The sequence below is a fragment of the Syngnathoides biaculeatus genome, chromosome 13 (genome assembly GCF_019802595.1).
Source record: "Syngnathoides biaculeatus isolate LvHL_M chromosome 13, ASM1980259v1, whole genome shotgun sequence".
NCBI classification, from domain to species: Eukaryota; Metazoa; Chordata; class Actinopteri; order Syngnathiformes; family Syngnathidae; genus Syngnathoides; species Syngnathoides biaculeatus.
Genome location: NC_084652.1, coordinates 7,960,526 through 7,983,663, shown reverse-complemented (window position 1 = coordinate 7,983,663; position 23,138 = coordinate 7,960,526). Strand labels below are relative to the sequence as shown.

The following is a 23,138-nucleotide window of genomic DNA, read 5'->3' as shown; positions in this document are numbered from 1 at the left end:
CCTTTAACTTTTATATATGTCAGTTTATGTCATTATTTAAAAAGAAAAAACGACATGATGTGTCTATATTTGAAGTTATGACTTCGCTCGCTTCTCGAACTACGTTTCCCAGCATGCACCTGTTCTACTGCGCAGGCGCAGACGGTCTTATTTAGTGCACAGAGCTGAGTAAACCGGAAACTGCAACCCTGTGGAATTGACCGCAATTGGTAAAGTTTATCACTTAACAGACTTAATTCGTCAATATAGTTTTTTAAAAAAAATATAAGACAGTGTTAAACATCTGATTTTCTATTCAATAAATGAGTGACACAAGCTAACGGAAGTGTTCCTTCTCGACTAGCATAGCTTAAAGTCTCGTTAGCAAACTTGGGCCCCTCCATTCAGCGCTTTGCTCTTTCTTTTTGACAGTTTTCCTGACAATAGCCTGCTAATATTCGCTTATTTTGTGCGGTGAACTCGTAAAACCCTCGGGACGATACTGCCAAGACAGGCTGTTTTCTTTTGATAGTTGGGTCGAGAGGTTTAGTGACGTATTAGCGTCTTTTTCGGTGATTACAAATGATACAAAATGTATTTTATTCTGGGGCCATTTCACCTGCATTGACAGGTTGGTAAGCATGAGCTAATAGGTTGTTTGGATTCGTTTAATATGTGTAAATCTGTCAATTTTAGCTGTTTTAATGTAACAATAATCGCACTGGTATCAATGAAAAAATTCATAACTCAAGCTTTTAACGAGTCAAAACGGTATGAACCTGATTACGGAATGTGCTCCTCATAGGTTTGAGTGTATTGTTGAATTAAAAACGAGTAAGTTTATCAGACACCTTTGAATTTTGGAGGTGTTATTTTATTGTTCGTTTCATCTCTTAACAGGTAATTTACTGCCTTACTCTTGGTTATTGAATAGCATTAATTGTAGCAGCATTTCTATCTAAAAGCTTGTGGATCTATTAAGTTGTAGGTAAATCCGACAAGAGTATATTCAGTGCTGCAGATCAGCATTCTAAAAGATATTGGCACTCTTGAAATTACAGTACTGAGCAGGGTCTTGTTCTGGCCCGGGTATAAATTACGAGAAAACTAAATTCAGACCAGCAAACACCAAATGTCCCCCCATAAGGAACAGGGTAAATTTCCCATGGTCACAAAGAATTAGAGGGGAAAGTGATTTTTTTTTTTCAAGTCAAAAGTAAAAGTAAATTGTTCAGCTGGCGTAACAACAAAATGGAGACTGTATGACAAATGTCTGTCTATTTCACAGGCTTGATGGCGGGTGAGGCGTGATCGGCGCGGCCCAGCCATCATGACCGAATGCTTCCTGCCGCCCAGCAGCAGCCCCGCCGAGCAGCGGCGGGCGGAGCACCCGGGCGGCGCGGCGCGCACCCCCAGCTCCGAGGAGATCAGTCCGACCAAGTTTCCCGGGCTGTACCGCACAGGTGACCCGTCGCCGCCGCATGATGGCCTCCACCACGAGGCGCCTGACGCTTATGTGTCAGACGACGACAAAGAGCACAGCAAGAAGAAGAACAAGTTCAAGAAGAAGGAAAAGCGGAGTAAGTGGAAACTCTTATAAGAATCTATTACCGTTCGTACCTCTACTTACAAACATCTCTAGTAACGAAAAATTCAGGTTATGAAACAGCTCCTTGGAAAAATATTGTCTCCAGTTACGAAGGAAAGTTCAGAATAGGAAGGGAAAAAATTGGCGAATGGATTTGACTACTTACATGTAAAAAAAAAAAGCGCTTCTACTTGTGAAAAATTCACATTGCAAAACGACTTCCGGGATGAATTAATTTTGTAAGTAGAGTTACCACTGTACTATAAGTAGTAGTAGTACTTTGGTGTTATGTATTCATCTTGTTCCCAATAGATACGCAATACATGAGTTTAAATGTGTTTGTATTGTATTAAAGGTGTGTAAAGACCTTGGGAAAAAATTCTCAACTAAATACTATAAAAAGATTTGTTTCTGAGGTCGACAGCGTCCTTTTGGCCACTTGATCAAAGTTGGATGCTGTGGTGGACAGTGTTACCATGGTGACATCAAGTGAGCCCTCGTTTGTTTTTCGCTCCGGTTTCTGAAAGTAGAAGTTAACGGACAATTTGGGAATCCTTTTGTTTTCGAAACCCGGTTTTATAATACACTGATTGTCTTTTCAGTGACTATAAATGATATAAAATTAGGGAAGTTGAGCCTTTAGGGAGCTGTGCTACATTAGCGGCTGACCTGTTTTTTCCAAGCACCCCTCTCCCCCCCTTTTTTTTCCTCCCACCTCCCTTCCTGTTTCTCATGTAGAAAAACTAACTAGAACTATCGCTCTGTCCGTCTCTGTCGACTCAGCGGAAGGATACGCCGCCTTCCAGGAGGACAGCTCAGCTGACGAGGCCGAGAGCCCGTCCAAGATGAAGCGCTCCAAGGGCATCCACGTGTTCAAGAAGCCCAGCTTTTCCAAGAAGAAGGAGAAGGACTTCAAGGTGAAGGAGAAGTGCCCCAAGGAGGCCAAGGACAAGAAGTCCAAGGACCTGACGGCCGCTGATGTGGTCAAGCAGTGGAAGGAGAAGAAAAAGAAGAAGAAGCCCACCGCTACCGCCGCTCCCACCGCCGATGTGGAAATGCCGCCGGCGGAGATGCCCACGTTCAGGCCCATCTTCGGTGTCCCCCTGGCGGAGGCGGTGAAGCGGACCGCGCTATACGACGGTATCCAACTGCCCGCGATCTTCAGGGAGTGCGTGGACTACATCGAGAACTACGGCATGAAGTGTGAGGGCATCTACCGCGTCTCAGGTATGCGAACACAAATAAAATGGTTAGAACAGTGATTCCCAAACAGTGTGCCGTGAGCGCTCTTCAGGTGTGCTGTGGGAAGTTATCCAATTTTATGCAATTTCAGAAAAAAAAATTCCTTCCAATAAATAATGTATCTTTATTCATATATTTATGCCAGTGAGGCACAATGACAGACAGAAGAAAAAAAAATCCTCTTCTATGAGATGGGAGGAAGTACATACAGTAATTAATCGATCCATTTTTGGTGACATTTACTTTTGTTGGTGTGCCGTTGGATTTTTCAACTGTAAAATATGTGCCTTGGCTCTATAAAGGTTGGAAATCACTGAGTTAGAAGACAGACTGACAGAGAACAAACAACAGCAACAGCCCCTGCAAGGATAGATTTTCAAAGGCGACAGGGAAAAAAAAAGCCGTACCAACATCTTCATTTAAGAGGTGACAAACTGTGAGGAGAAAGACTACAAAAAGCAACAGCAGAGGATAGTAATAAGACCTGCTAATTGCCGCTTTGGAATGGGATAGGCAGAGGAAAAAAGAGAGAGAACAAAGAGAAATGGCAAAGGACTGCAGCAAGACTTACCGTAATTTCCGGCCTACAGAGCGCACCTGATTATAAGACTCACCCAGTACATTTGTAAGGGAAATACAATTTGGTACGTACATAAGCCGCACCTGTGTAAAAGCCGCAAGTGTCCACATTAAAACACGAGATATTTACAAAGAAAGACGGTACACAAAAAAAGTTTTCAGTTTTAATACCTTAGCTTAGCTTAACATAGCAACAACACGGTAAAACAAAATCAAATTTATTTGTATCGCGCACTTCATCCATGTGGTAACGCAGTGTCCTTTGCATGATTGAAGGCATTTGAAAACAAAGAGATAAAACATTTAAAACGGGATAAAAACAACAAGCAAAATATTTTAAAAAAAGATGGTTAAAACCGCATAAAGTGCAAGTGATATGATCAAAAACTGGATATATTCTAAAAAGTATGAGAAAAAATAAGTTTTCAACCTGGATTTAAAAACATTCACACTTGGGGCTGACCTCACCTCTGTTGGCAACTTATTACATCATGGTAGCACGAACAGGACTGGTTAAAAAAACAAAAACATACCGTTAAAAAAAAACAAAAAAAAAAAAAACAGCCACAGCAGCTACACAGTAGCAACACGGTAGCACAGTACTAACAGGGCCGGTTAAAATAAACATACCTAAATCACTGAGACCCGGCAGTAACACAGCAGCAATACGCTACCGCGGCGCTAACGTTAGTGTCGCGCGAACAGCGCCGGTTTAAAAAAATAAGAACATACCGGTAAAAGTCACTGAACACTAACACGGCTGGTTAAAAAATAACTTACCGGTAAAAGTCACCTCCTGGGCGCATATATTCCACCGGTATCATGCTTACCTTTTCGATTGCCCCCTGCAAATAGTAATACTGAAGTAACACTTTTTTTTTTTTTTTTTTAAAGAGGGGACAGACAAAAGCCAGTAGAAGTGATTGTTATCTTCTATGACCCGATGACCCTATTAGGTATGAAGTCCAAAGTGGATGAGCTCAAGGTGGCGTACGACCGCGAGGAGTGCCCGTGCCTGGAGGAGTACGACCCTCACACGGTGGCCAGCCTGCTCAAGCAGTACCTGCGCGAGCTGCCCGACAACCTGCTGGGCCGAGACCTGGCGCAGCGCTTCGAGGACGCGTGCGGCCGGCAAGCCGACGCCGACAAGGTGAGCGAGTTCCAGCGGCTGCTGGCCGAGGCGCCGGCCGAGAGCCGCCTCCTGCTCGGCTGGCTGGTCACCCACATGGACCACGTCATCGCCAGGGAGGCCGACACCAAGATGAACATCCAGAACATCTCTATTGTCCTCAACCCCACCATACAGGTACCGCACGTACTGTGACTTTTTGTAAAAAAAATACGTAAAACGGGTCACTCTTCTTAGCTTTGAAGCTCTGGCCTACTTTAGAACATTTATTCCCATGTGACTGCTCCTCTTACACTTACCTCGTGTGCTATTTTTTGCATACAACGGTGCCTTGATTTACGAATTCAATTCTCTCCGTTCCCCTAATAATATTATTCAGCTAATAATAATTGACAAATATAGTTGATTCTCTGTTACGTTGGAGTGTTTTTTGTTTTTTTGTTTTTTTAGGCTATATGTACCTTTTTTACTGCACAGGACAAAATTTTTTTGTTTTTTTTGTGTGATAAAAGGCCTAGTATAGTACAAAAAACCTAAATCTAAAAAAACAAAAACAAAACACCTTAAAAACAAAAATTTTATATTGTATCCAGACTTACCACATTTACACCCTCCCTCCATTCCCCACCCGTACACACACACACACACACACCTTTGTTACAGATCGGAAACCGGGTCCTGTACATGTTCTTCACGCACGTAAAGGATCTGTTTGGCGACGTGGTCCTGAGGCAGGTGGTGCGGCCCCTCCGCTGGTCCAACATGGCCACCATGCCGGCGCTGCCCGAGACCCAGGACAGCATCAAAGAGGAGATCAGACGACAGGTGGGCACACAAAATTTTGTCGCCTTTTTTCATCATCTGCCCTCTAATGAAATCAGCAGACGTGATTTTTTTCCGTTTATAGTTGGATTTCCGTCTTTTTAAATTGCATTGATAAAAAAACAATACATTCTCTTTTTTTCCGATATATTCCGACCTTAACCTGTGCCAGAATCCACACTCTTTCGTATTCCGGTCCGACTTTTGAAAGCGAGGTGGAAGATTAGATACACGTCTGTTGATTGGTTGAATGTGTTCCCCCTGACCAATGAAACTGCTTGTTGTATACGAGGCAGATCATGGGGCCATTTTCAAGTGAACACGATGACGGTGCTCAAGAGGAAAAGACGCCTGTCGAGTGAAAGAAATCGATAGATGTGTCAAAAATAATGTTGGGATTGGATGGAATGAGAAATTGTTGATACAGTTGGAAAGAAGGAAGTTACCACACTGTTAAGAGACTTCATTCGCAAAATCAATCGACCTGGTAAAGCATTGTGCACTTGGTGTCAGGGTACTAATGATTATGGATCAAGAGGTTTCAAGGCATATGAAGTTCACGCGAAATGACAAAAACACGTCAAATACCTGGAAGCGACGAAAACAAACTTTTCTTTAGCTGTTACATTCGGATGTCTACCCAAGGCCAACTACCAACCCCAGTTGCAGACGGTGAGAGTTCAGAAACAATTACTTGTAAAAATGTCTGTGTTATTTACTGATAACGACATGACGTTAATAATTGTTGTCAAAGTCATGCGTTTCACTCATTTACTAAAACAAGAAATTAAAACGTTTTTGAATCGGATACGATATACACGCTATGAAAGCACGCTTGCATGCCATGATGCAAATCTGAATTCAATTTAGTAGTTAGTTGAATTTGTATTTTTTGGTATGCACCTAAATAATGACCAATCATATTGTGTACATTTTGAAAACAAAATAGCATTTATTTATAGCTTTACTAGATATATTTCCTTCATAGTACAATTTATAAAACTTGCACATTAAAATTGATCATTTTCAGTCTTTTTTCATTCAGTCAAATCACGTCTGAATCAGTCTCCCTTAACTTTTGAGACTGTATGACTGGAAATGATAAAATAATACTTTGCAGTGCATTTTATTGCCACTCCCCGTCTCCTCAAAAGTAGAATTTGTCTTCTTTACCATTTGAAGACATTTTGCTGCTAACGACCAAAATAAACATTATACTTGGTAATCTCCATGCGCCGGTTTCTCCAATTGAACTTATGTGTATCTATGGCTAGAAACGACCGAACTAAATCCTATAATTCATAGTCTCCATTTTGCTACAGTGGACCACATTCTTGGTAGCCTCCTTTTAATTTTTGAGAAGGTGTGGCTAGAAATGAATGAAATGTGTATGAACGTGTTCTTGTAGGAGTTCCTGCTCAACTGCCTGCACAGGGATCTGCAGGCCGGCGTGAAGGACTTATCCAAAGAGGAGCGCTTGTGGGAGGTCCAGAGAATCCTCACCGCTCTCAAGCGCAAGCTGAGGGAGGCCAAGCGACAGGTGAGAGGCGCTCGCATTGAAACGCTCCCGCTTCCCGACTCGCGCGACGGCGATTCATTTTTTGTGACGCTTCAGGAGTGCGAGACCAAGATTGCGCAGGAGATCGCCAGCCTGTCCAAGGAGGATGTTTCCAAAGAGGAGATGACCGAGAACGAAGAGGAGGTGGTTCACCTCTTACTGGCTCAGGTTCGTGCCTTGCCATCTAATCTATAACGCATGAAAGTTCTCTCGCTGGATTGACATACAGGATGTTTGAGAGGGTTGGAAAACGTTTTTATTTTCACTAAATCTTGAAATTTTGTCTATTTTGGATCAACACAAGTTTGTGTTTTACAAGTCTCAAGTCAACACGTTCAAAACATTAATACCGACCAATTTAATGAATATTTGATCATTTGTTATGACTACTGAAATGAAATATATATATCGTAATTCCCGGCCTACAGAGCGCGCTTGGTTATAAGCCTCACCGAGTACATTTGTAAAGGAAATACCGTTTAGTACATACATAAGCCGCAGCTGTGTCAAAGCCGCAAGTGCCCACATTGAAACCAACATTGAAACGCAAGATATTTACAAAGAAAGACGGGACACAGGAGGAGTTTTCAAAGTTTTAATACCTTAATTTAGCTTAACATAGCAACAACACGGTAGCACGAACAGGGCTGGTTAAAAAAAATAAAATAAAAATAAAGCATACCGGTTAAAAAGAAAAAAGCTACACAGGAGCAACACGGTAGCACAGCAAAACATACCTAAATCACTGAGACGCGGCAGTAAAAGCAGCAACACGCTAGCATGCCGCTAACGCTTGCACGGTGTTAACAAGGCCGGTTAAAAAAAACATACTAAATAACTGAGATGTGGCAGTAGTAACACAGCAGCAACACGCTAGTGCGGCGCTAATGCTAGTGCAGCACTAGTAGGGCCGGTTTAAAAAAAAAAACAGCTAAATCACTGAGACGCCGCAGTAACACAGCAACAACGCGCTAGCGCGGCTCTAACGGCCGGTTTAAAAAAAAAAATACCAGTAAAAGTCACTTCCTCGCCACATATATTCCACCTTCCACCACTTTTCTCCTTGGGTGTCACCTCGCGGCCGTTAGACAAAATTCACAAATTAGCCGCATCACCGCATAAACCGCAGGATTGAAAGTGTGTAAAAAACGTTGCGGCTTATAGAACGGAAATTACGGTACCTCTTTATGATTAAAAAAAACGTAATATAAGTACATGTGTGAAATTAAGGAATTAGTTCAGGAACATTTCGGAATTAAAATTTGCAGTCATTAATTAATAATAAAATGAGTATATTGTAAATGTATAAAAATAAAATTTGAATATTTTAATATCAATATTAACTAAATTCATAGTTGTAATTTTCTGAACCTAAAAACAAAAATGTATTAACTTAAAATATGTAATTAAACATCAAACAATGCAACATACAGAAATGTATGTTCAAGTGTGGGTTTAAAGGGTGCTTATGAATCAAATGTATCGTCATGTCTGATCAGGAAAATGAGATCCTGACAGAGCAAGAGGAGTTGATCTCTCTGGAGCAAGTATTGCGCCGACAGATTGCCGCCGAGAAGGAGGAGATCGACAGGCTGCGGGCCGAGATCGCAGACATCCAGAGGTAAGGTTGCGGCTGCCATCTCGTCACGTCCCATCTCGTCTCGTAGTAGCCAATAGAGCCCCGATATCCCTCCGCAGTCGTCAGCAGGGCCGTAGCGAAACCGAGGAGTATTCGTCAGAGAGTGAAAGCGAGAGCGAGGACGAGGAAGAGCTGCAGATGATCCTGGAGGACCTTCAGAAGCAAAACGAGGAGCTGGAGGTAAGCAAGAAATGGGGGAAAAAAAAAGGCCCCAAAAGCCAAAAACAAATAATTTCAAAGTGTCAACACGTCGATGAGACTCGAGCTCAGTGGGCACATAAAAGATTGCTGTAATTTCTCAAAAATAATGTGCACATTTTTCCAAAAATATTTTCAAAAAGTTAACAGAGCGCATTATATTTAGGTATGGATGAAAAATTAAAAATACAATCACATTGTAGTGTTGTGTACAGGTACATAAGAGTGGTAGGGGGAAAAAAAAGGTATACATATACATTTCGATATGATAGTCGATGTCTCATGTTACACATTTATATTAATGTGCGCCCCCAACCTGAACTGTACGACCTCCTCGGGGAGATTGCATTTTACAATCTTTAGCGCGCAGCATGCTTGTTGCTACTGCACCAAAGCTCAGAAACGACTGCCTGTTAGTTTGTTTTAACTTAAACCAAGACAAAAAATGTCAACGGCGAGTTGTGCAGCCGCTTTTAAAAGAAACGTCTCATCACGCGTGCCGATGACTCCGCCAACCCGGAAGTAGCGCTGCAGTCCGAAACAACGATAACTCGCCTCAATGGCTTCAGTTGGGTGTAAAAACAACGTGAGCTCAAGCTACGTAGTTTTGATAGCCAACCAAAACTTTTGCGATTCAAAAAATGTTTCCCCAAAAATGCCACGGATGGCACAGGGGATGACATGCCGTGGGAGCAAAATAGGATCACTGTTCATGAATTCTGGAGGCACCAGAACTGGACCAAGTCACCGAAGGTAGCGACGATGGATATTTTTCAGATTGGAGATGAGCCAGATGTTGCTTTTGAAGTCTTGGCCAAGGATCTGTAATGTCGAGGGAAAACTGCACTATGCACAAACGTTTTATGCAAAAGTGTTAAATATTTGTTCAAGACTGTAATATGTGTTATCAACAGTATTAATAAAATGTTAGGCCATCATTGAGCATTTATTTTAGTTGGTTGAGGGATTCTGTTCTGACAATTGCAAGGATCAGGAAAAGCGTGTCCTGTGGCTTGTCCCGAGATTATATTACGGCTACATCAGCGCGTGCACAATGATTATTATTAATAATTGTTGTACAGACGTTTTTTTGAAAAACATTACATGTACAAACCTAAAAAAATATAAATACAGATAATTCCCAATATTTTGAGCATATGGGTAGCAGCAAATTGGTGGTGCGCAATTATACGTCAGGACGCAATATACTCGAGAAATTACAGTAACTTGACTCATTTTTTTTTTGTGATGCCATCGCAGAACAAGAACACCCATCTGAACCAGGCCATCCATGAGGAGCAGGAGGCGATTTTGGAGCTGCGCGTCCAGCTGCGCCTGCTGCAGAACCACAAGTTGCAGCACGAGATCGCCACGCAGCCGGCGGCCCATTTGCCGCCGCCGGCCGAGCAAGCCGCGCCCACGCAGCCCAGCCCGGAGGCCCGAGGAGCGGGCGAAGAGCAGGCCAAGGCCACGGACAGCAGCAGCAGCAGCAGCAGCAGCAGCAGCACCGCCGCCGCCGCTGCCTCCGTCGCGGCGCCCGCCGGAAAGACAGTCAAGGATCCTCCCAAACCGTCACCCAGCAAAGACAGGCGTGACGGCAACATGTGACGCAAAGTCAAAAGAAAAGGGTATCGTTACATAAAAAATTACATTTTTACATCATTGCCTCATCTTGTGGCGACATATTGATGAAATAATGACAAATCTGAAAAGTCCCTGAGGTGGCCTTGAATATGTGTGTGTCAATGAGATTTGATGCAAATGCCATTTTTGACCTGGGAATGACAGTCAAAAAAAAATCGTTTCATCATGTGACAACATATTAACTAAATACATACAGATATGGAAAGTCCTCATAGAGGCCTTTAATATGATGTGTGAGTCGAGTTTTGACTTGCTTATTAGTTCATTGTCACAAAAAAAAACATTGCTTAATTGTAAGGCAACATATTGTCTAAACAATTACAGATCTGAAACCCGCTAACAGGTTGTTGAGGTTTTTGCAATTTAGTTTTTTTTATTAATTTCTTGTTTATCGGAAGCATAGTGACTAATTACAGAGCTGGAAAGGGCTTTAATGTTTGATCCTGATTGATTTTTGACCTGTTTAGACATTTTCAAGCCGAAAAATGGTTTCATCATGCTTTTGTCTCACAGCGATATACTGACTTCATAATTATGGATATGGCTAGCACTTGTGGCGATGATTTTAATTGGTTTCAAACCTGTGGGCGATATTTGTGCAACTGACGGTAATGAAACCACAAAGCCCACAAATGCTTCTAATGTATGATAATGTTCAGTCAACATATATTTTCATAAATTCATGTCAACCTTACACTGTGCCAAAATGAAGAAATGAGTGAACAGAACCAAAAAAAAATACTCGAGTACATGCAATGGCTCGAAATATTTAAAAATGTATAGATGGATTCAAATGAAGCATTCTCGTAATATATAAATTATGTAGAAATATATTGTAGGCAGGAAGGAGCGTTACTGTCTAATCATCTCCATGGTAATCGTGATGATTTCTTGTGTATTTTTTTTTTTTTTATTTTGACTGTCCTGTTCTCATGGCTGTTTGTGGGAGGCGTGGGTGTGATCTTTAAATTTCATGTTCCCCCCATATTATTTTTTTTAATATACACATTAATTCACTTGTAATGCTTACTTCTCGTCTATGATCTAACGTGTTATTAATAAACCTGTGACTGAAACACACACATGCTGTGAGGAATAAAGAAAGTGTCCGTTTTGAGTGATTTGATTTAAACTCAAGCATGCAAAAAAAATTTTTTAAAAACAACAAAAAAAAAAAATTTCACCATATTGCCCAACTGCGTGTGTGTGTGCTATATATAGCGTTTCTCACTTTTTTCCGTTCCATATTTTTTAAGTATGAGACTCGAGGGGGCAGTGCGTAGTCGGATAAACAAAAGTTAATGACTAACAAGGGACGTTATTAAATAATTACCTTTTTGTTGTCGTTGTCATATCCCTGTTTCCGATGTGCCAAACAGGAAATGCTGGACGTTGGCACAACAAGCTAATACAGGAAGTTGGTAGTATGAAAGCACAGTTAGTGGAATAAACGCGTTTTAAAACATTTTTTTCTGCGTAATTTGGGAGTCAACAAAAAAAAGTGTTTTTTGAATGTTTCTCGCAATGACGAACATAGCTTATTTCACGGAAATAGCTTCGTCACGGATATTTCTTCGTGGAATCCGTTTTAATTTTGTAACCCGCCACAGGATGTGCATCTCATTTCCGTGCGGGATGTTCTCGCTGAACGTCAGCAAGTCAGGCAGACAGTCCGGGGTTGGGTTTTTCTCTCCTCCGCGGAGCCACAGCGAGAAAGAGGAGGGCTGAAAAAAAAAAAAAAAAAAGAAAAAGCGACGAGTTTCCAGCATGACGAGACAAAGACAGTGACTGAACATTTGTCAGATAATGATTTAAGTCACTTTGGCGACCGACCATGTCGATAAGAGAGCTCAAAGTTTGTCTTTTAGGGGTAAGTGGCACGTTGTTTTTTTTTTTGTAATCACCCTCCATTTTGGGGAAATTCCTTCGATGTACAGTATATCATATTTTTAATATAGGCAAACTAGTCAGTTAAACTTCACAACACCGAGATTTAACTAACCAGCGATGTGCTATGTCGACTTTTGAGTACGAAAATAGTGAAAATATAACCTGTTGACGGTTAGCCAAAGTTGACCCAGAAACCGAACCTCATCCCTAGCAGCTGACAATTTGGGAATATTTTTTTTTTTGCATTCTGACGTTATGTGACGTCACCCCTCTTCGCTGCAATCCTTTGAACTTCAGTTGTCACTTTGTAACAGAAATAATACTGCCCACGCAAGAACGGAATTCTGATTCATATTTTGTCCATTTCATTTTAGTTGTTCTGTTATTCAAAATTTACATTCAGTTAACAACCATTACAAATTTTTTTGTAAATGTATTTGTCATTTTTGAGTCATTTTTTTCCCCCTAGCATTGCATATTTACAGTATTTTAGAGTTGTTGTTTTGTATGGTTAAAAAATAACATCAATGCTGACCGGTGGAAAATTGACATTGGAATTTTAATGATTAAAAATGGAAATTGTGAAAAAAAAAATGTTAAAGCTCACTTGTGCAAAATTTACATCTCAATATTAACTATTAAAAAAAATATATCTAGCAACCTTTCTGTTATTGTTGTGCCATAAGCTCTGTGACTATTCACTACAGTGAGTTACAAAACAATACATTGAAATTAGTTAAATTTTTAAAAATAAAGACGTCCTCTCTAGTTTTTGGTGATTTATTTTTGGGAAAGTAAAATATATTTTTAGACTAGATTTTCTCGACATAAACGAAGGTACAATAATTTAGAAAATTAAACCAATACATTAGAATTAATTGCCTTTTACAAGGGATTATCTTGACATACCTTTTAATTACATTGAAAATATTTTACTTTGTTATTTACCTTTTTTAATTATCAAATAAAAATGTAAATAAGAAAAAGTGCTAAATAAAGCATTTCGACCACCACGGGAAGTTGCCAAACAACTCGTAGTCGTTCTGTGATCATGCATCTCTACTTTATAGTTATCTTAGATTTATGATGTAATTTTTTTTCCAGTTTGAACGATAGCCATTGCTGACTCTGTTTGGGTTCGTGTGTGTGCAGGACACCGGCGTGGGCAAATCCAGCATCGTGTGTCGCTTTGTCCAGGATCACTTCGATCACAACATCAGTCCCACGATAGGGTGAGACCCCCGCCAAGGAAACCGCCATAGCTTAGCCCCTCGTGATTAATACGTGGAATGCGGAATCCATTTTTCCCATAAAAATGTGAAAACGAATCAATTTCAAAGTCAAACTGTTTTCATCAATAAACCTTCATTAAATGCAAAAGCAACTTTTTAAAAAACGTTCACCCGGAAGTTTTGACTCTTGCTAATGCTAAATGAAGCTACAGACTCTCGCTAATGCTAAGGAAAGGTTGTTGGAATTGCTAAATAAGGTTTTATTTACATAGTCGTTTATACTCACTAAAGTTTTCGACTGTTGCTAATGCTAAATGAACTTTTAGCAAATGCTAATTCAAGTTTCAGACTAGCTCTAATGCTAACTGAGAGGTTTTACACAGTAGCTAATGCTCCATATCCCTCCACAGAGCCTCATTCCTGACCAAGACCGTGCCGTCCGGAGGCGAGCTGCACAAATTCCTGATCTGGGACACGGCGGGACAGGAGCGGGTGAATTTCTTTGATTTTCTTTCTTTTTTGGTTTTCGCGCACGAGCTTGGATTTCTTCCGCATGCCACCACGTTCTCGTGTGACCGTCTCGCCGTCAGGCGTGAAACTTCATGATCCGGCGTAGCGTTCAAGGTCACGAGGATGCTCCCAGCCTGGCTTCATGTTCATTTGAACACGGGGAAAACATTAAAAACAGCAAAATCTCGCTATTTGTGGAGTCTGGAGACCAAGCCCCGATGCGAATGGCAAACTCAGCGATTAATTGAGTTCTCCCCTGGGTGTGTAACTTTTATGATAAGCCACCAGATGTCAGCAAAGCAATACTTTTGTCTACATGAAGCTCCTCAAGTGTCTTCAAAATACAGTACAGTACTGTAGTTGTTTGGCACCCAGATGCTTCAAGATGGAGCCCCAAAACAGCAAAGAGGTTAGTTTTTGTCAGCGAATAATAAAGGATAGGTTCCTCCTTCAAAATTCTGATTGATCACAAATTGCAAATATGCAAGAAAAGACTTTTAAGTGACCCCTTGTTGAAGTGATCCGAGTAGCGTACATCAGTGAGTAATAGATTTTTTTTACCTATATTTTGACCTATATTCATACTTGAAACTCTAAACATACCCCAAATTATGATCCCCAATAACTTCTATAGTTTCATACTAATTGTACGTTACCCCAAAAAATAAATTACCCAAAGATTATTTGATTTTGAAAAAATACATTCAGAGTGGGGTGGCACGGAAAGCTCGAAAGTGTTGACCTCACTGTTCTGAGGATCCAGGTTCAATCCCGGACCCGCCTGTGTGTAGTTTGCATGTTCTCCCCGTGCCTTCGTGGGTTTTCTCCGGGCACTCCGGTTTCCTCCCACATCCCAAAAACATGCAATATTAATTGGACACTCCAAATTGCCCCTAGGTGTGATTGTGAGTGCAGCTGTTTGTCTCGATGTGCCTTGCGATTGGCTGGCGACCAGTTCGGGGTGCACCCCGCCTCCTGCATGTTGACTGCTGGCATAGGCTCCAGCACTCCCAAAACCCTCGTGAGGACAAGCGGCAAAGAAAATGGATGGATGGACAGTCAAAGTGCAGTGAGGCTATCGTATAATAGCAATTACCGTGTTCATATATAGCCATTTAATTACATCATACATTATTTTTGATACCATGATACTTTATTTCTTTAAATACAGTTGTATGTTAATTTAGGAATAGTTCGCCCGACGAGTTTGAGATTCAAGAGCTCGACGATGTCAGCAAAGGCAACTCAAGTCACTTTACAAAAAGTTGCAGTATGGCAGGTAGTGAACACGTCCTCAAAAAAAAAGGCTTCAAGACGTGAATTTCCACGCCCAGTTGAAGTTTACAGTTCACCTAGATATTGTACAAAGTGAATTACATTTTGTGTAATTAAAACAACCTCGTTACTTTGAATATCCGTTATATTAATGCTAACAAGACACAATGTGAAATGCCATAGAAGGGCCAGGATCCTCGTGAGGATAAGCGGTCCAGAAAATGGATGGATGGCTGGATGGCTAACAAATAGCATCGTACGTCTTGATGTTGTAACCCTTTAGGCAATGGATATTTGAACACAAATGGTGCAGGCACACCTGAAGACAGACAATACTCACAGATGTATATATTTTTTTGAGAAACAACTAATATTACTGCATCTTACCGATTCAGCTGTGAAACTCTTCTTTGTGTGTTTCTTGATGTTTGCATTATAAAAATATTTGAATTTAGGTTGTCAGGGTCCGTGCTTCTTTCACGAGACCTTCCACTGCAGTCTGCAAGCATTTTTATGTTAGAAGCATCACTTATTAATTAAGTGTTTTGACAAGGGTTTCGAAACTGTCCCCACTGAAGTTTGTTACATGACAAGAAGCGTGATGTTTTTTATTTGTCACAAGAAGTCATGGCGAGAAGAAAACCCTGATCCTTGGTAAATTAAGTCATTTCTTTTCACCCCCTCCTTAGTTCCACTCATTAGCGCCGATGTACTACAGAGGATCAGCTGCAGCTGTCATCGTCTATGACATCACAAAACTGGTAAACTCATTGCATGCATTTCTCAAAATTCACAGATGGTTAGACATGCTTTCATAAAAATATTCCAAGCATCAAGAATGATATCACAACCACATCTGTTGTCTCATTGAAATGGAAATTGACAATGAAAGAATTTTCACTCATGGCTGCAGCACTTCATACATTACACTGTGTGTAGCGCATGCAAACAAATAGAGGCCAAATTATTTTGGTAGTCAAAAACAAATTTCTTTTATCATTAGGTACACTTGTACCTCAATATAACTGTATTAAAAATAATTTCTTGACAACTCAAATAATATTTATGTTGAGACTAATTTTATATTAATTTTTTATAGCCCTTGTCCTCACTGGTGTTCCTTAACGAACCATAAATGCGTGTTTTTGAAATGTGGGAGAAAGCGGGGGCAACCAGAGGAAACCCGCACTAGCATGAGGAGTACATCAAAATGGAAGGTTAGAGTTGAGATTCAAACTCAGAACCTCAGAACTGCGAGGTAGATGGGGGAAAAAACCACTAGTGGGAAATGTTAAATTTCAAGCTTTTTACGTGCAACGACACAGAATGGAAAGAGGAAATCGACCCATGAATTTTCCGCCAACATTGTGTGCAGGACTCTTTCCAGACACTAAAGAAGTGGGTCAAGGAGCTGAAGGAACACGGACCCGAGGACATCGTTGTCGCCATCGCAGGGAACAAGAATGACTTAGGAGACATCAGGTGGACTCAAGTTTGGTTGCCATAGGGGCCGTGCTTTGGTTTGTGTGCGTGTGTGTGTGTGTGAAAATTTTGTTACCAACACAAGCTATTGCGGCAACTTCACACCAAGCATCAGTTTGTCGGATAGTGAAGAATTCTTCAAAAAGAACCTCAAGTACTTCAGTTTATTGCCACTCTCAGTTGAAGTGTACTGCAAAACGAAACGTAAAACGCAAAGAATTTAACCAAACACCAAATAATTCTGGCGCACAAATGTCTGCTATAAAATGCCATAAACACCCTCACGGAAGCAGAAATGATGATGTGGTTACTGAAATCTGTTAAATATTTTGAAGACACGTGTAAAATCGTATATTTTATCCTCTGCTAAAACAACTAACACTATAGAGCTCGTGCACCTATGTCGTAAAATCACGTGACTTTTGTTTACGTCGCCATATTGCCAGTCAAGCTAAGCATTGTTCAATACTAAGTCAGTTGGAGAGGACACGAAAATATGTCACATAGCACGACGCCTAGAGTCTTGTCCGATACCGTCAGACATTTATAAGGTGAAAATAATAAAGGCACGTGGAAAAATTAGATAAACTCGGCGTAGTATTTAATGCCCAAATCGATGTTTTGATCGCTAATAAATTGGACTGTTAATTCGCTTGCGCTTGACTTGGACAACTGGATCTACACATGGATCTGGTGAGTAAGTCGTTGAAATTTACAAGGAAGAGTTTGAAAGCGTATAAAAGCCTGGATGCATACGAATACTTTCTTGCTGGATCTGTTCTCAATCAGGAATAAATCCCACATCGTGATGGTTTTGACGGCTCGCGAACACAGAAGCGTGTTTGGCCACACGTTAACCTTTGCCGAAATCCATCATTCTTTTCAGCTAGTATTCAATACAAATACCAAATACAAATAAATAACCCCTGGCTTTACACAAACTCGCATTCATTAACTATGATTGGAAAAAAGAGAGGACGGAGTCGTCTCCACGGAACGTACACGGAAGCAATTGCGGCCACACTTAACCTCGGTTTACTTACATTCCGTAGAATGATCTCTTTGAATATCTGTCTCATCTTTTGTGACAACCAACAGCACAACAGGTCTCGGTTATTGTAAATATTCTCCTCCGGTTCAATGTCAAGCAGCTCTGTTTGAAAGGCAATATGGCGCCATGAAAATGGTGACGTCACGTGCACGAGCTCTATAGTCTTCTGTTTCAACAGAAAAACTATGCGCAGTATGTCTGTGTGGCATAGCTCCCCCTTGTGGCCGAAGTGCGCACATCAAAAGAAGTAGCACAATGCCCATTGAATTATGACGTATGATGGTGTAGTGGTACACGTGCCTGATTTTGACTGTTCAGGATGTTGTCTGCCTTTTGCCCGAAGCTCGCCGCGATAGGCTCCGGCTCTCCCGTGACCCTTGTGAGGATAAGCAGCTTGGATAATGAATAGATAGATGGACATGCTATTTAATTATGTTGTTGCAATACTGAGTGCTATTTTTCTTACCTGAAAAAGTTATATCATTGGCGAAATACGATTGGAGGTATGTGCGTTTTGAGTTACAAGCATGGTCAGAGAATGACTTCAATTTTTGAGTCAAGGCATATAAAATAAAAAAAAAATCTCTTCATCCACATCACACTTGCCGCTGACATTCCAGGGAAGTCCCCATGAAGGAGGCCAAGGAGTTTGCCGAATCCATCGCCGCCATCTTCATCGAGACCAGCGCCAGGAACGCGGTGAACGTGGAGGAGCTTTTCCAGAAAATCAGTAGGTTTCACACAACCGCGTTGTGTACCCCGATTTCATAATATAAGTCATTTTGGGAAGTGGAACGGGAAAAAAACAGTGGGTCGTTTTGCCACCAAACGCAGCGCAGCAGTGTGACATGTATTTTTATTTCAGGCAAACAGATCCCACCGCTGGAAAATCCGGACGTGGACAGCACCGAATCGTTCAAACTGACCAGGCAGCCCGCTCCGTCCGCCAGGAGGTGCTGCTAATACAGCCGCAAAACGACAAGGTCACAACCGCCAACGCATGTGCGAAAAAGTGTGGAAAAATAGAACAACAAAATGTTGGAATATTATGAGAAAAACTTGGGAGTGTTGTCAAAAAGAAAGTCATGACATTACTGCAATGAAGGTGGAAGTGGTTATAATGTAATAATAACCTTTTATTTTGGCGGCTCAGTGGAAAGCATTGGCCTCACAGTTCTGAGGACCCGGGTTCAATTCTAGCCCCGCCTGTGTGGAGTTTTCATGTTCTCCCCATGCCTGCGTGAGTTTCCTCCGGGCACTCCGGTTTCCTACAACATCCCAAACACTCTAAATTGCCCCTAGGTGCGAATATTATGCGGCTGTTTGTCTTTATGTGCCCTGCGATTGGCTGGCGACCAGTTCAGGGTGTGCCCCGCCTCCTGCCTGTTGACAGCCGGGATAGGCTCCAGCGCTCCCGCGACCCTTGCGGGGATAAGCGGCGAAGAAAATGGATGGACAGACTATCTTTTATTTTACATGAATAAAGATGTCCTATAAGAGATTTTAGTTGTGACTCCAGATGTACAAAAAAGATGTAATTCCATTTCCTATTGGAAATGACAACATTTTGAAAGAAAACTTGTATTGTAACGGGGGAAAAAATATTAAAATAAAAACAGGCGGTGCAAAAAAATATGTAAAGACATTAGAATTGTACTTTTAGGAGAAAATGTAATATTTTAAAGAATTGCACTCCTGTGGAGCTGATTTCAACTTCTCTGGCGACCTTCAAAGCTCTTCCATGGCACATTAATTTCCAATTCCAATGTGCGCGTGTAGCACGCGTGTGCATTTGTGTAAGATGTAACTGTAATGCTGCACAATCATGGTTACAGTATGGCGCCTCTTGCTGGAACACTGTGACCCCCCCCCAGCACCCCCCTCGCCACCCCCTTTACTACAATTGTTTACATGCTGAATGAACTACACAGGAACCTCCACTGTGGAACTGTCATGTCAAGTGTAAAAAGAAGTCAACCAATGTCGAGTGACAAAGTAAAAGCGTTCCGTTGCTGTTTTATTTTTTTGCTCTCTCTATATCAAAGATTGCGGTGCTAAGGTTGGATTGTCCGACAAAAGTGGGAGAAAATTGCAATTTTATTAATACAAAGATGTAATTTTATGAAACAAACAAGTTGTCATTTAAAAAAAACATTTTTTTAAGTCTTGATTTTTACGAGAATAAAATGTGAATTTTATAAAAACAGTCTGATTTAGTGAGGAAACATTTGTAATAATCAGTAAAATGTTGCAATTGTGAGAGTTAATTTGAAATTCATCCGGAATAAAATTGATCAGTTATATTTATATAAGTATAAAATTGTATTTTCAGGTAAAAATTGTTCCAATTTTAGAAGTATAAAATCAGTCTTGTGGCTGTTCAGCAGAAATAAATTCAGAATTTTATTCAAATCTTACAAGGAAAAGAAATCTTAATTTCACAACAAAAAAACATGCCATTTTGTGTAAATAATGTTGTAAAATTTGCAAGAATAAGGTCATAATTTTACAAGGTGAAATTGTAACTTTATGTAAAAGTATTATGACAAAAAACCTGACCATTTTAAAGAATTTTTCTTTACTTTTTTTCTTACAAATATGAAGTCAGACTTTTCCAAGAATAGTCATAATTTTATGAAGGAAAAAAAAAATCACAATTTTCTAGTTGCTCTTTGCTGTCGGATATATTTCGTATGACACAAAAAGTTCAATTTCCTCTCAAATGGCTGTTCATGACATTTTTCGATGTCATAATGATCATAAAACAAAAAATTGACCTTTTTTCCTTGTCATTGCTCCTCAGTATTATTTGCCGTCCAACTGCTTGCGTGAAGAAACTCACCTTGCAAGCACAATATGTAATCCATTTTTAACATTCTTACAAGACGTTATTAAGCGTATAATAAAACTCCAATAAAGTCAAACTGCTCACGAACTGAGTTCGTCCTTTAAATGCTTTCCGAGCTGTAGTTTTGTTCCACTTTGGAGGTTCCGCCATTGGTGGTTTCGTTACAGGGACTACAACAGGTGTTTTCCATATATTTGTATTTTGACCCCACAAGGGTCACATTTACTTTGATTTTTGTTTTGTATTATTATTACTAAGCACGTGGCAAGTGTTACTAACAAACAAACACGACATGTCTTTGTTTTGAAAGCAAGTTTTCTTCTGACTCAACACTTTATTCTCATACATGCTGGACTCATGCTAGTAACATGTGACGCGTCTTGGATGTCAACCAAGTTGACGTTCCCAAAAGTGCTCGCGTGCATGAATCAACTGCTTTGTATCCTCTTGAACTTGTTTATGTATCTAATTAGTGTACTGTAATAAAATTACAATGATTCTGTAATATTCTTTGACATAGCGCCACTGTTTGTACTTTTGCTAACGGCTAATCGATTTAGAGGGAGGTCATTTTAGTGCGTACCTGTCCTGAAAACCGCCGTTTATGAAACTCTGGCTTCTTTTTAAATGTAAAGAAGCTTTAGAAAATAACGACTGTGGAAAAAAAAACAAGCAAAGGCCTGACAAACACATTCTGGAGTGCTAGCAAGAAGTTCTATTTCTGAGTCTTTGATGATTAACATTTCATTGCACAAAAGTCATATGACTGTTCCGGGAAGAAACGCTACAAGATATTTCCTTTCATTTTGAGGAATAAAACTTCATTACACAAAATAATCATTTAACAAAAATGAAATTATAATGTCACCAGAAAAAAAACTTTTTTTTTTAAGCATTTTTAAAAATTAAGAGTACAGTTTTAACTTTGCATAAATGAAATCCTTGTTGTATGGGAGCAAAGTTCTAACTTTGTACAGAAAATGACCTAATTGTATGCAAATAAAGTTGTCACATTACGAGGTAAAAACTCATTGTCACGAGCAAAGCTGGACCACTGCCAGAAGGGGCGTGGCCTGCCCACCGCTCACGGCGGTGTCACCTCTGACACCTGTCACCGCCTACAGCTGTTTTCCACGTGGACTCTAATTAGACCCTGTATTTAAGTTTGGAGTTTTGTCACTGCCGTTGCCAGTTCGTTGCCTTGTGTCAATGCGTTGCTTTCACTGGCAGTTGGATTCTCCACCACTGAGAGTAAGGATAGTGTTGAGCGATTCTGTGCCCTTTGGATAATCACGTCCCGTTATGTTCATTAGTTTGCCCTGTTGTCATCGGACCTTTGCTTTACGTCTTTTGGATCCTGCCCAGCCTAGCGTATCTGTACCCCTGCCTTGTTTTGGACTGCTTTTTGTCATCGACCCGCTTGCGAAATAAAACCACATCTAACATCATGTCCTCGTCTTGGAGTCCTGCATTTGGGTCCGCCCCCCGCACCGTTGGTCCGTGACGCTCATCATTTTAAGAGAATCAAGTTTTAGTCATCGAGACTAAAGTCCCACTCGTACACTCATGACAAGGTCATTTTCACAAAGAAAATTGGAATTTTGGGGGTGAAAGTCATATTTTTATGAGGAAAAAAAATCTTCAATTGTACAACATAAATCTGTTCTTTTTTTTGGTTCTTTGAGTATTTCATAATTTTATAAGAACAAAGTAATGCTAATGAGAGAAGTTTTAATGCATGAGAAAAGCATGATCGCAATGCAAAAGATGTAACCTTATGAATGTAAATTTGCAATTTTACGAGGTTTCTTACTACATTTTAAAGCAATTAAGTCTCTATTTAGCAAGATTTTTTTCAGGCAGAAAACAACAACAACACCGATAAAAATGTGTAAATATGTACATCTTGAAGACAAAATTGTTTGCATCGCGTTCTTGGTTTCTGGTTTCTCATCACATGCCAAAACTGCAGCCGCTAGGCCTTGGCGGAGGTCAGCTCTCGTTTAATTCTTTGTTCTTATTTGCTGGCGATTCAGACCAAAATCTGACACCAGTCGTACAGGGTCCCCACAAGTCTCCACAGAACACGAAGATCGGGCGAACTCCAACCGACACTCCAGGACTCTGCCGCGGGTGTAGAGCTGCTCAACGGTTCCACAGCCAGGACGAAAACCGTACGCTTCCTCCTGAACTTGAGATTCAACTTCCTGACAGACTGCTGGTATCCACCAATGGAATGAGTAGTAATTACATTTTTTAAGAGTACTATTTTATCGCAAAAGAGGTTTATTTTTCATATTTTAGGTTTTCTGAAGTGGTGGATACTTAAGTATAATTGTAAAATGCTTATTATGAATGTTAAGAGTTTCAAAGGCGCTTGAAGGTATAATTCATGTCAAATATTTGCCTCTTTCTCAAATTTAATATTAAAGATAAACAAATGTAAATAGCAAAGAATAATTGTAATCACAC

At 40.5% G+C, this 23,138-nt stretch overlaps 2 protein-coding genes across 4 annotated transcripts; both read left to right on the top strand.

Annotated features, from left to right (window-relative positions):
• The first annotated feature begins 103 nt into the window (after nucleotides 1–103).
• On the top strand, nucleotides 104–11,458 carry ralbp1 (ralA binding protein 1). 2 transcript variants are annotated; one of them, XM_061839076.1, is made up of 10 exons: nucleotides 104–209; nucleotides 1,268–1,559; nucleotides 2,351–2,794; nucleotides 4,345–4,694; nucleotides 5,181–5,342; nucleotides 6,748–6,879; nucleotides 6,955–7,065; nucleotides 8,397–8,518; nucleotides 8,596–8,716; nucleotides 9,995–11,458. In XM_061839076.1, exons 2-10 carry the CDS (start codon nucleotides 1,310–1,312, stop codon nucleotides 10,340–10,342), a joined length of 2,040 nt encoding a protein of 679 aa, XP_061695060.1. In that variant the 5' UTR covers nucleotides 104–209; nucleotides 1,268–1,309; the 3' UTR covers nucleotides 10,343–11,458. The 2 variants fall into 2 exon arrangements, with proteins under 2 accessions (XP_061695060.1, XP_061695059.1); XM_061839075.1 differs by lacking the exon at nucleotides 104–209 and adding an exon at nucleotides 353–610.
• Nucleotides 11,459–12,061: 603 nt separating this feature from the next.
• Nucleotides 12,062–21,181, top strand: rab31 (RAB31, member RAS oncogene family). Of its 2 annotated transcripts, XM_061839077.1 has the most exons (7): nucleotides 12,062–12,248; nucleotides 13,421–13,500; nucleotides 13,911–13,992; nucleotides 15,975–16,046; nucleotides 16,661–16,767; nucleotides 18,439–18,548; nucleotides 18,684–21,181. In XM_061839077.1, exons 1-7 carry the CDS (start codon nucleotides 12,213–12,215, stop codon nucleotides 18,779–18,781), a joined length of 585 nt encoding a protein of 194 aa, XP_061695061.1. In that variant the 5' UTR covers nucleotides 12,062–12,212; the 3' UTR covers nucleotides 18,782–21,181. The 2 variants fall into 2 exon arrangements, with proteins under 2 accessions (XP_061695061.1, XP_061695062.1); XM_061839078.1 differs by lacking the exon at nucleotides 15,975–16,046.
• Nucleotides 21,182–23,138: the final 1,957 nt, after the last annotated feature.

Coding starts and splice junctions, on each gene's coding strand:
- ralbp1 (XM_061839076.1), top strand. CDS start 1,310: ATGACCGAATGCTTCCTGCCGCCCAGCAGCAGCCCCGCCGAGCAGCGG. Junction 1,560..2,350: donor CAAGAAGAAGGAAAAGCGGA/GTAAGTGGAAAC, acceptor CTGTCGACTCAG/CGGAAGGATACGCCGCCTTC. Junction 8,717..9,994: donor AGCAAAACGAGGAGCTGGAG/GTAAGCAAGAAA, acceptor ATGCCATCGCAG/AACAAGAACACCCATCTGAA.
- rab31 (XM_061839077.1), top strand. CDS start 12,213: ATGTCGATAAGAGAGCTCAAAGTTTGTCTTTTAGGG. Junction 12,249..13,420: donor TCAAAGTTTGTCTTTTAGGG/GTAAGTGGCACG, acceptor GTGTGTGTGCAG/GACACCGGCGTGGGCAAATC. Junction 13,501..13,910: donor AACATCAGTCCCACGATAGG/GTGAGACCCCCG, acceptor ATCCCTCCACAG/AGCCTCATTCCTGACCAAGA.